Below are 12342 nucleotides of genomic sequence, written 5' to 3'. Positions count from 1 at the left end.
GATTATTAAGATGTGATTCACTGTGGAGAACCTCAAGTTTGCAGCTTAATTTTAATCTTCCCCAAATACTCAACTATTAAATACTCCATTGACAATACCTCATTAATGAAAGGAATCGTGAAAAAACAATGTACTCTAAACGTTTTTAATAACCCTTTCCAAAAATTCCTCCAAAACATTACTACAAAAAGATTAACTCTAGACTTCTGCCAAGATGGAGGCATAGGTGGAGACACTGTGCCTTCTCCCACAACCAAGTTTGAACACAACAAAGGTTTGGAGAACTAGAACACACCCAAAGACCAGAAAACGGAATTATACGGAAGTCCGACAACTACGAACCGTTCTCGGACAGTAAGAGAGGCGGAGCCAGCAGCGGAGCTGGGTCAGGCAGGACAGATCCCCTGACCTAGGCACGCAAGTAGCCCGGAACCAGTCAGGGTGCGGGGCAGACTGACCGGGGTCGCACATTCGCTCACAGTGAGACGGACCACGCAGGCCCCAGGGGGCGAACCCAGTGGTGGAGGGCTGACGGCGGTGGCACACTCGCGTGCAGTGGAACGAAACACGCAGGCCTGGTGACGGTGGTGGCTGTGGCGGCAGGCGGCAGACAGGAAGCCATTGCCCCTCTTTGACCCCGCCCCCACATACAATGTCACAACCCAGCAACTTAGTTGCCCTGCTCTAGTGAACACTTTAGGGCTCTGATCCTGCTACGGAACAGGCACGAACAGCCCAAAAGATGGTGCAAGAAGAACTCCCAGAAGTCCCAGAGCCAATAACTCTAAGCGACCGAGAAATTGCCAGCCTCTCAGAAGCACAATTCAAGACACTATTTATCAGGATGCTCACAGAACTGGTAGATTATAGTCACAAATTAGAGGAACATAGTCACAAATTAGAGGAACATATGAAGGCTAAACTAATTGAAATGAAGGGAGATGCACAGGAAACCAATAGTAATGGAAAGGAAACTGGGACTCAAATCAATGGAATGGACAAGAAGGAAGAACAAAACATCCCACCAGAAAGGAATGAAGAAATGAGAATTCAAAAAAATGAGAAGAGGCTTAGGAACCTCCAGGACATCTTTAAACGTTCCAACATCCGGATTATAGGGGTACCAGAAGGGGGAAAGAAACAGCCACGAGTGGAAAACTTATTTGAACAAATAATAAAGGAGAACTTCCCCAGTCTGGCAAAGGAAATAGACTTCCAGGAAATCCAGGAAGCTCAGAGAGTCCCAAAGAAGTTGGACCCAAGAAGGAACACACCAAGGCACATCATAATTACATTAGCCAAGACTAAAATGAAGGAGAGAATCCTAGAAGCAGCAAGGGATAAGGGGACAGTCACCTACAAAGGAGTACCCATCAGACTGTCAGCGGATTTCTCAAAAGAGACCTTCCAGGCAAGAAGGGGCTGGAAAGAAGTATTCCAAGTCATGAAATCCAAAGACCTACAGCCAAGATTGCTTTATCCAGCAAAACTTTCATTTAGAATGGAAGGACAGATAAAGTGCTTCTCAGATAAGGTCAAGTTCAAGGAGTTCATCATCACCAAGCCCTTATTATATGAAATGCTAAAGGGACTTATATAAGAAAAAGAAGATGAAAAATATTAACAGTGAAAGGACAGCAAACCCACAGTTATTAACAACCACACCTAAAACAAAAGCAAACCAAGAGGACAGCTAGATCAGGAGTGGAACCATAGAGATGAAGAACACATGGAGGGGTAGAAACAGGGGGGGGGAGGGGGAGAAGGGGGGAGAAGGCACAGAAAATAGCATAGATGGTAGGTAGAAAATAGATAGGGGGGAGGGCGAGAATAGTGGGGGAAATATAGAATCTAAAGAACTTGAGACACGTGGTTATAAACTAAGGGGGGGAGAATGGTAGGGGAGGGAGTGTGCAGGTGGAGGGGAATGAAGGGGGGGAATAGAACAACTGTAAAGGTATAATCAATAAAATATATTTTAAAAAAAGATTAACTCTAAGGACACTAAGTATAGGCCTGCATCTCTACATTGAAAACAAAAACAAAAAAACCTCACAATTCTAGTCACTTTATGATACCTTCATTCTACTGTCATGTATGCTGCTCTACAAGTGTTTCTGTAAAAAAGATAACAAAATAAACAGTAAAATGTTTAATTATGCCATTATTTAAAAATTGATATAGTATATAACTTTAACATAGAATTTTCAGTTACCTTCTCAGTCATATATTTCTAAATGTAAATAGTTACTAAAATAAAAGATTATACAGAGTAGGTAATAATGATATATATCAAAGGAAATTAGATATAAATTAATAAAGAATGCCACAGAATAAGTCTTTAAACATTCTTATATATATGTATATCTATTATTTCAAATTATAGGCATTTCCTAGTTATAATCATTACACATTTATTTCAAATAAAAATAAAGATCCTTTCATTCTGGCATACTTTCACAGCATTCCACTTTTCTGTAACAGCTAAAAGTGTATGGACATTACAACATGACCCAGCATGGAGAGCTAAAGACCATCTTAACTTCCAATGTATCTCAGAATATCTTTGTTACACACCAGACTGTAATTTTTTAAAAAATGAAGAAGAAGAAGATAAATAGCTCAACCCTGAGAATAGAATGAAAAGAATCACTATTAAAACAAATTATACAGGGTGAGGAAATCAGTTTAACTTTCATGTAATTTCATTTTTCTTATACTCTTTAAATATTTTGAAGAGGTACTCTTTAGGACACATCATATAAGATATGGTAACCCAAAAAAGAACTAAGTATTTTCATATCTTAAATACCTTCAGTTAAATATAAGAGAATTAAATGTATTAAATATATTATAAACTAAAACTGAGTAACATATTATATAACTAATATCTAAGTGCCAATATTCTGGTAAAGATTTTGAGATTTCAACATCACACACACACACACACACATGGATATTTTCAACTCAAAATGGTTAAAAATGAAAGCTGGACATTTCTATGTCATTAAAGACAACAAAATTTTAAATTATAAATCTATAATTTTATTAAACAACTTCAGTATCTATATCATAAAATAAGCCTGAAAAAGTTTCTTTTTAGACTGACTTCATAAAATCCCAGTTTGAGAGTTCATAAAGATTTTAAGCTGTATTAATCTAGAACATTCTTGACATATATTTTTTCCACATTCTTCAGTCCTGAAAAAAAAAAGGTGACGTGAAAATTTGAAAGAATTCTCAGCCTCAGAAAGAACACTCCCTCAAGAAATGATTGTTGAATTAGCTCCCAATTACTTCTTTTTTAAAAAATATTTTATTTATTTATCTTTAGAGGTGAAGGGAAGGAGAGAGGAACAGAAACATCAATGTATGGTTGCTTCTCCCACATCCCCTGCTGGGAACTGGCCCCTGCCGGGAACTGGCCTGCAACCCAGGCATGTGCCCTGACTGGGAATCAAACCGCAATCATCTGGTTCGCAGGCCCATGCTCAATCCACTGAGCTACACCAGCCAGGGCCCAATTACTTCTGATACAAGAACCCCTACTACTTTAACTCACAACTATCCAAACATATCAAAGGTTAAATCCATAAAGAATGAGCTGGTGAGCAGAAGCTGAGGGAAAAAGAAGGATCAATAAGGATAATTAGAGAGAGAATCACTGTCCTTATATCAATTGTTCTATGACTGCCAAACTGTGTGTGCTTGCATACATATGAACGCCTGTAACATACGCACACACACAGTAAATACTCTCTGTTGACTAGACCCAGTCTAAAGACATGACAGAAAGAGATAGAAAAAGATGTGTTGCCCAGACTAATTATGGACTAAGGACTCCCTCATGGTTGATGGATAAAGAGATAGATATGAAAATACATTTTGGGGGGGAGAGGAAGTAAAAATGACACAGATAAGAATTTTGACTCTAAGCCAGCATCTGTGATTCACAATGCCAAGGTGATTTAAGAATATATAAGAGATCCATCATAGGGAAAATGTGAACTAAACAAACAAAAATCTGATTGAAATATAATATAATCATAACACATATTATAAAAATGAAAAGGGACTTCCGGCCAAGATTGAGGCATAGGTAGAAACACTGTGTCTCCTCGCACAACCAAAATGAGGATAACAAAAATTTAGAAACAAAATAACAACCAGTACTGACTGAAAATTGAACTGTATGGAAGTCTGACAACCAAGGAGTTAAAGCAGACACACTCATCCAGACCAGGAGGAGGGGCGGAGTTGGGCAGCTGGGCAAAGAGGAGTCTCGGGAAAGCAGTGGCGGGTGGACCCGGACCATGCAAAGCCACAGCTGGACGACCCAGTGAGGTGGCTGATCATGGAGGGGTGTGGCACACAAGGTGGCTGGCGGTTGGGCAGTCACACATTCCCATGTAGATAAACCAGGCAAAACTAGGGAGCAAGACAGACCACACAACTCAGGGTCTCGGCACGGGGAAATAAAGCCTCAAAACACCGACTGAAAACACCTGTTGGGGTTGAGGTGCCAGGAGAGACTTCCAGCCTTACAGGAGAGTCCACTGGAGAGATTCACAGGGTCCTAGAATGTGCACAAGTCCACCCACCTGGAACCAGCACGAGAAGGGCCCAGTTTGCTTATGGGAAGCAGTGAAAGGGACTGAAATCTAGCAAAGAGTGGAGCAAGAGCCATTGTTCCCTCTCCACCCCTCACTATGTAACAGGCACATCAAGACAAAAAAAATGGCCCAAACTAAAGAACAGATAAAAGCTCCGGAAATAATACAACTAAGTGACAAAGAGATAGCAAACCTATCAGATGCATAGTTCAAAGCACTGGTGATCAGAATGCTCACAGAATTGGTTGAATTTGGTCGCAAGTTAGATGTAAAAATGAAGGCTACACTAAGTGAAATGAAGGAAAATGTACAAGGAACCAATAGTGATGGGAAGGAAACTGGGTCTCAAATCAATGGAGTGGACCAGCAGGAAAAAAGAAACAACCAAACAGAAAAGAAGGAAGAAACAACAATTCAAAAAAATGAGGAGAGGCTTAGGAACCTCCAGGACATCTTTAAACGTTCCAACATCTGAATTATCGGGGTACCAGAAGGGGAAGAGGAAGAACAACAAAAGATATTTGAAAAGATATTTGAACAAACAATAAAGGAGAGCTTCCCCATTCTGGCAAAGGAAATAGACTTCCAGGAAGTCCAGGAAGCCCAGAGAGTCCCAAAGAAGTTGGACCCAAGGAGGAACACACCAAGGCACATCATAATTACATTAACCAAGATTAAAATGAAGGAGAGAATCCTAGAAGCAGCAAGAGATAAGGAGACAGTTACCTACAAAGGAGTTCCCATCAGACTGTCAGCTGATTTCTCAAAAGAGACCTTACAGGCAAGAAGGGGCTGGAAAGAAGTATTCCAAGTCATGAAAGGCAAGGACCTACATCCAAGATTGCTCTATCCAGCAAAGCTTTCATTTAGAATGGAAGGACAGATAAAGTGCCTCTCAGATAAGGTCAGGTTAAGGGAGTTCATCATCACTAAGCCCTTACTGTATGAAATGTTAAAGGGACTTATCTAAGAAAAAGAAGAGAAAAAACATGTACAGTAAAATGTCAGCAAACTCGCAATTATTAATTGTGGCTGTTAACAGCCACACCTAAAACAAAAAGAAAAACAAACTAAGCAAACAACTAGAACAGGAACAGAACCATAGAAATGGAGATCACATGGAGGATTAGCAACAGAGGAGTGAGAGGAGGAGAGAGGGGGGAAAAGGTACAGAGAATAAGTAGCATAGATGGTAGGTAGAAAATAGACGGGGGGGGGGGCAAGAATAGTATGGGAAATGTAGAAGCTGAAGAACTTACATGTATGACCCATGGACATGAAGTAAAGGGGGGGAATGTGGGTGGGAGAGGGTGTGCAGGGTGGAGGGGAGTGAAGGGGAGAAATGGGACAACTGTAATAGCATAATCAATAAAATATATTTTTTTAAAAATGAAAAGGGACTTCCAGTCAACACTGCAGTATAGGCAGATACGGCTCACTTTTTCACACAACTATATCAAAATTACAACTAAAATACAGAACCACCATCACTCAGAACCATCAGAAATTGAGATGAACGGAAGTCTGACAAGTACAGAATTAAAGAAATCAAATCCATCCACAGGTAGGAGGGGCACAGAAGTGGAAGAGGTTGGTCCCACACCCCAGTGCATAAAAATTCAGGAGAGAGAGCTCAGGAGTGAGGAGTCCTAGCCCCACACCAGGCCCCAGACCAGGGTTCCAGTGCCAGGAAGATAAGTCCCCACAAGTTCTGGCTGCACAAAACAGTGGGAATTGAGACCCTGGAAAAAACTGCTGGAGCCCCAAGCAGTTCCTCCTAAAGAACCCACATACAGACTCACCTATTCAGAGTCATTACCTCTGAGCTCCAGGCACTGTGGTGGTGGCTTGAAGGGCACCAGTGGCATACTGGGAGAAGCTAAACTGTGTGGCATCAGGGTGAGCAGAGGCCACTGTCCCTTTTCTGAGCCCTCCTCTTGCAGAGCCGCGGACAGGCAGGCTGTGCCATATCTGAGACTCCATCAACCTGGGTAACACTGTAACACTGTTTGATCCAACATGGAGATGCCCAGACTCTGCCTCACCCAAATTACCATCCAGGCTGCTTTTCCATATGAATAGCTGGTCTTGGCTGTACTACACAACTTCCCAAATCCTCTTAAATAAGCAACAGCTGGCTTCAGTGAGACCCAGGCCTGGCACCAGCAGCAGCCACGCTAGATTCACAGCCTGGCTTTGCCTTGGAGTCTCCAAGCCCAGCGCAAGTGGCAGCCATTTCAGATTGCTTTATACTGCAGGCAGGGTGACCCAGGGAAAAACAAGTAGGTGCTGACATTTGCACCACCTAGCAAATCCCAGGGCCAGAGCACCTGAGGGCCAGAGCACCCAGTGGACAGCTACACCAACACTCTGCCCCTGCACAGCTGATCCTCCATGGAGGGAGGAGGTTGGTGGTCAGCGGTCACAGCCAATCCTTGCAGTAGACTGGCCTGGATAAATCCCTCCCATCGATTTGCCAACAGCAACCAAGGCTCAACTACAAGAGGAGGCTTTACTCAGCCCCAAAAAGGGGCACACCTTGAGTACTAAGCTTGGGTAACAGGGGAGGATGTACCACTGGACCCTACAGGACACCTACTACATTAAGCCACACTAACAAGACATGGAATCAAAGCAGCTCTACCTAATACATAGAAACAAAACAGGGAGGCTGCAAAACAAGGAGACAAAGAAACATGGCCCAAATGAAAGAAGAGATCAAAACTCCAGAAAAAAGAGCTAAACAAAATGGAGATAAGCAATCTATCAGATACAGACTCCAAAATACTGGTTATGAAGATGCTCAAGGAACTTAGTGTGGACCTTAGCAGCATAAAAAAGACCCAATCAGAAACGAAGGATACACTAACTGAAATAACAGTTTACTGGGACACAACAATAGAGTGGATGAAGCCAAGAGTTAAATCAATGATTTGGAACATAAGGAAGAAAAAAAAATCAGAACAACAAGAAGAAAAAAGAATCCAAAAAATGAGGGTAGTGGAAGCAGTCTCTGGGACAACTTGAAAAAATGCCAACATTCACACCATAGGTGTGCCAAAAGGAGAAAAGAAAGAGCAAGAAATTGAAACTCTATTTGGAAAAATTATGAAAGAGAACTTCCGTAATTTGATGAAGGAAATAGACATGCAAGTCCAAGAAGCACAGAGTCCCAAACAAGATGGATGCAAAGAGGCCCACTCCAAGATACACCACAAGTAAAATGTCAAAAGTTAATGATAAAGAGAGAATCTTAAAAGCGGCAAGAGAAAAGCACTAAGTTACCTACAGGAAAGTTCCCATAAGACTGTCAGCTGATTTCTCAAAAGAAACTTTGCAGGCTGGAAGGTAAGAAATTGGTAAGAAATACTCAGTCATGAAAAGCAGGGAAAAGCCAAGATTGCTCTACCCAGCAAAGCTATCATTTAGAATCAAAGAGCAGATAAAGAGCTTCCCAGACAAGAAAATACTAGAGGACTTCATCATCACCAAATCATTATTATATGAAATGTTGAAGAGACTTATTTAAGAAAAAGATGATCAAACAATGAACAATAAAATAGCAACAAATACATATCTAACAACAACTGAATCTAAAAAAAAAATAAGGCAAAGAAGAAGAACAGAGACAGGATCATGGGTACAGAGAGCTTTTTGATGGTTGCCAGATGGGACAGGGGTATGGGAGAATGGGGGAAGAGGTGAGAAGGCTGAGAAGTAAAAATTGGTAGTTACAAAATAGCCACAGGGTTGTTAAGTACAGTACAGGAATTGGAGTAGCCAAAGAACTTACATGCATGACCAATGGACATAAACAATGGCAGGAGTATTGCCTGAGGGGGTGGGGGGTGCTGGATGGGGGAGGGGAAGAGGAAAAAATCAGGACAACTATAACAGCATAATCAATAAAGTACAATTTTAAAAAAATGAGAAAAGATCTACATAATAGGACAGGTTCTATTAGTTTTATACTATATGGTTAAAAACATCTTTCATTAAAAAGAGATTTTATGTGACTACATATAGAAGTTAACGCATCTTACCTTCCACAGAAGGTGCCTGGTCCTGAGCTGAATACAACATATCCTTGAAAGCCTATGAGGAAGAAATAAAAGGAATATGTGAATTGAGTAACCTTTATACTAAAAGCATTTGAAGTGAAACAATTACTTATTTTACATTATCCACACAATGACTACATATGATTCCCTAAATTAAGAATTTAGTGAAATACTTCGACTAACTTTAATAAGCTTAAATAAAAATGCTGTACCTTCATACCAATCCATTATTGTCTAATCTTTAAAACAAGGGCTAATTTGTACATTAAGGGGCATTTCAAAAAAGTAAAGTATCACCTGAGATACTATAAACTCTGACTAGAAGATAATCATTACAGAAACTGAGAACAACAATCCTACAGGAATACAATGGAACACCACATAAGCAAATATGAAACACTTCATACAAAATTTTTAAATTGTTATATACATAACATAAAATTTACCATCTTAACCATTTTCAAGTGTATAGTTCAGTAGTGTTAAGTATATTCACACTGCTGTGTAGATAATCTCCCAAATTCTTTCCATCTTGGATAGAAATACTTTTCAGTGGACGTCTAGAAAGTCCTTCATAATGGTCCAGGACTATAAAGATAGTAAAGGTTTTATTGTTTTTTTTCTCCAAACCAGGAAATCAACTAAAAACCTCATTAAGGAATTTGGAAAGTTGCACTATGGTCTTTTTTTTCAATATAGTTTATTGATTATGCTATTATTACAGTTATCCCATTTTCCCCCCTTCACTCCCCTCCACCCTGCACACCCTCTCCCACCCACATTCCCCCCCTTTACTTCATGTCCATGGGTCATACATGTAAGTTCTTCAGCTTCTACATTTCCCATACTATTCTTGCTCTCCCCCTGTCTATTTTCTACCTACCATCTATGCTACTTATTCTCTGTATCTTTTCCCCCCTTCTCTCCTCCTCTCACTCCTCTGTTGCTAATCCTCCATGTGATCTCCATTTCTATGGTTCTGTCCTGTTCTAGTTGTTTGCTTAGTTTGTTTTTCTTTTTGTTTTAGGTGTGGCTGTTAATAATTGTGAGTTTGCTGACATTTTACTGTACATGTTTTTTCTCTTCTTTTTCTTAGATAAGTCCCTTTAACATTTTATACAATAAGGGCTTAGTGATGATGAACTCCCTTAACCTGACCTTATCTGAGAGGCACTTTATCTGCCCTTTCATTCTAAATGAAAGCTTTGCTGGATAGAGCAATCTTGGATGTAGGTCCTTGCCTTTCATGACTTGGAATACTTCTTTCCAGCCCCTTCTTGCCTGTAAGGTCTCTTTTGAGAAATCAGCTGACAGTCTGATGGGAACTCCTTTGTAGGTAACTGTCTCCTTATCTCTTGCTGCTTCTAGGATTCTCTCCTTCATTTTAATCTTGGTTAATGTAATTATGATGTGCCTTGGTGTGTTCCTCCTTGGGTCCAACTTCTTTGGGACTCTCTGGGCTTCCTGGACTTCCTGGAAGTCTATTTCCTTTGCCAGAATGGGGAAGCTCTCCTTTATTGTTTGTTCAAATATCTTTTCAAACATCTTTTGTTGCTCTTCCTCTTCCCCTTCTGGTACCCCGATAATTCAGATGTTGGAACGTTTAAAGATGTCCTGGAGGTTCCTAAGCCTCTCCTCATTTTTTTGAATTGTTGTTTCTTCCTTCTTTTCTGTTTGGTTGTTTCTTTTTTCCTGCTAGTCCACTCCATTGATTTGAGACCCAGTTTCCTTCCCATCACTATTGGTTCCTTGTACATTTTCCTTCATTTCACTTAGTGTAGCCTTCATTTTTACATCTAACTTGCGACCAAATTCAACCAATTCTGTGAGCATTCTGATCACCAGTGCTTTGAACTGTGCATCTGATAGGTTTGCTATCTCTTTGTCACTTAGTTGTATTATTTCCGGAGCTTTTATCTGTTCTTTAGTTTGGGCCAATTTTTTGGTCTCGATGTGCGTGTTATGTATGAGGGGCGGAGCTGTAGGTGTTCACCAGGGCAGGGCTGTCCAGTTGCTGGATTGTGACACTGTATGTGGGGCAGGGATCTGAGAGGGAACAATGGCTCTTGCTCTGCTCTCTCTCGGATTTTAGTCCCTTCCACCACTTTCCCCAAGCAAACTGGGCCCTTCAGGTGCTGATTCCCATGTGGGTGGGGTTTGTGTATGTTCTAGGACCCTGTGGGTCTCTCCAACAAACTCCTGTGAAGCTGGGAGTCTCTCCCAGAACCTCAACACCCACAGGTGTTTTCAATCAGTGTTTTGAGGTTTTATTTCTGCAACCTGGGACCCTGGGTTGTGTGATCTGTTTCACTCCCCAGTTTCCCCTGGTTTATCTGCACTAGAATGTGGGACTCTCCAGCCCACCAGCCACCTTGCGCATTATGGTTATCCACAATCCGCTGCCTCGCTGGGTCCACCAGCTGCCACTTTGCCACGCGTCCTCTCCACCCAACTCCACCCCTCCTACAGGTCTGGATGAATGTTTCTTCTTTAACCCCTTATCTGTCGGACTTCCATACAGTTCAATTTTCCGTCAGTACTGGTTGTTTTTTTGTTTCTAAATTTTTGTTGTCCTTATTTTGGTTGTGTGAGGAGGCACAGTGTGTCTACCTACATCTCCATCTTGGCCGGTAGTCACACTGTGGCATCTTTAAGTGGTCTGGGGACAGGAATGAGAAACATTTCTCATATCTATCAAAATGGTAGAATTAATTAAGTGGATAGACTTCAGAGCTGAAGAGCTGGACATCAGCTGAGGTGACTGTGTCCAGTCCCACAGCTTCAAACACCTCCTAACTACTGGTGGCTCCCAAATTGGCCACCAGCTTTCCTCAACCTTGGTACAAGGGTTGAGTACAAGGGATTCACTAGATATCAGCAGCAACCTCCCCACCAAAGTTGTGGCAACCAAAAATGTCTCTAGACACTGCCAAATGTCCCCTGGGGAACAAAATCACCCTTCACCAGAACCATAAACCTGAGTCATTCAAGCATATGAAGAAAACAAACAAACAAACAAAAACCCCCCCAAACAAGAAATACACCTCCAGGGTAACCCACTCTGTATCTTCCCAAGTGAATTTATCATTGCTTCAGATTAGCAACCTATTAGTTCCATGACTGAACAAGCCTGACCATGTACAGTAAAAGATTTCCAAAAAACAAGGGAATTTAAAAATTAAAGCATTTCTGTTCGTTTTAACTCACATTTCACGTAAAATTTTGTAGGGGCCCAGGTCAGGTGGCTCAGTTGGGTGGAGCATCATCCTATATGCCAAAAATTCGGGTTCAATTCCCAGTCAGTGCACATACCTAGGTTGTGGGTTCAATCTCTAATCAGGGAGCGTCAGGGACCGTAAGGGAGTCGACTGATCAACGTTTCTTTCTCTCATCTATGTTTCTCTCTCTCTCCCCCCTCCCCCTTTCCCTCTCTAAAATCAATAAACATATCCATGGAAGAACCTTAAAATAAATTTTGTAGGAAAACTATGTATAAAAATGTAAATTTCACACATGGTTATATCCAGAAATATTCAACAAGATTCACTATGTAGAATTTGAGGCAGTACAGTAATACAAGTGTTTTATAACAAAAAATACTTGCTCCTTATTTCAGGTTCCTGACACAAAGCTCTGAACCCTTAAAATTTACTATCTTTTGCATACTA

General features: G+C 41.0%; 1 protein-coding gene across 2 annotated transcripts in view; it reads right to left on the bottom strand.

Annotated features, from left to right (window-relative positions):
* Positions 1 to 12342, bottom strand: part of XPR1 (xenotropic and polytropic retrovirus receptor 1) — a 150790-nt gene that overhangs the window by 122049 nt on the left and 16399 nt on the right. For both annotated transcript variants that reach the window (XR_005064837.1, XM_037034977.1), the window contains exon 2: positions 8657 to 8708. Coding sequence is in view for 1 of the 2 variants with exons in the window: in XM_037034977.1 (XP_036890872.1) it covers positions 8657 to 8708 (52 nt within the window). In the remaining variant the exon portion in view is untranslated. The remainder of the gene's footprint in view (positions 1 to 8656; positions 8709 to 12342) is intronic.

This window comes from Sturnira hondurensis, unplaced genomic scaffold (genome assembly GCF_014824575.4).
Source record: "Sturnira hondurensis isolate 20B ecotype Veracruz unplaced genomic scaffold, ASM1482457v3 Scaffold0022215, whole genome shotgun sequence".
NCBI lineage: Eukaryota > Metazoa > Chordata > Mammalia > Chiroptera > Phyllostomidae > Sturnira > Sturnira hondurensis.
Note: the sequence above shows the minus strand (reverse complement) of the source record. Positions and strands in the feature narration are given on the sequence as shown.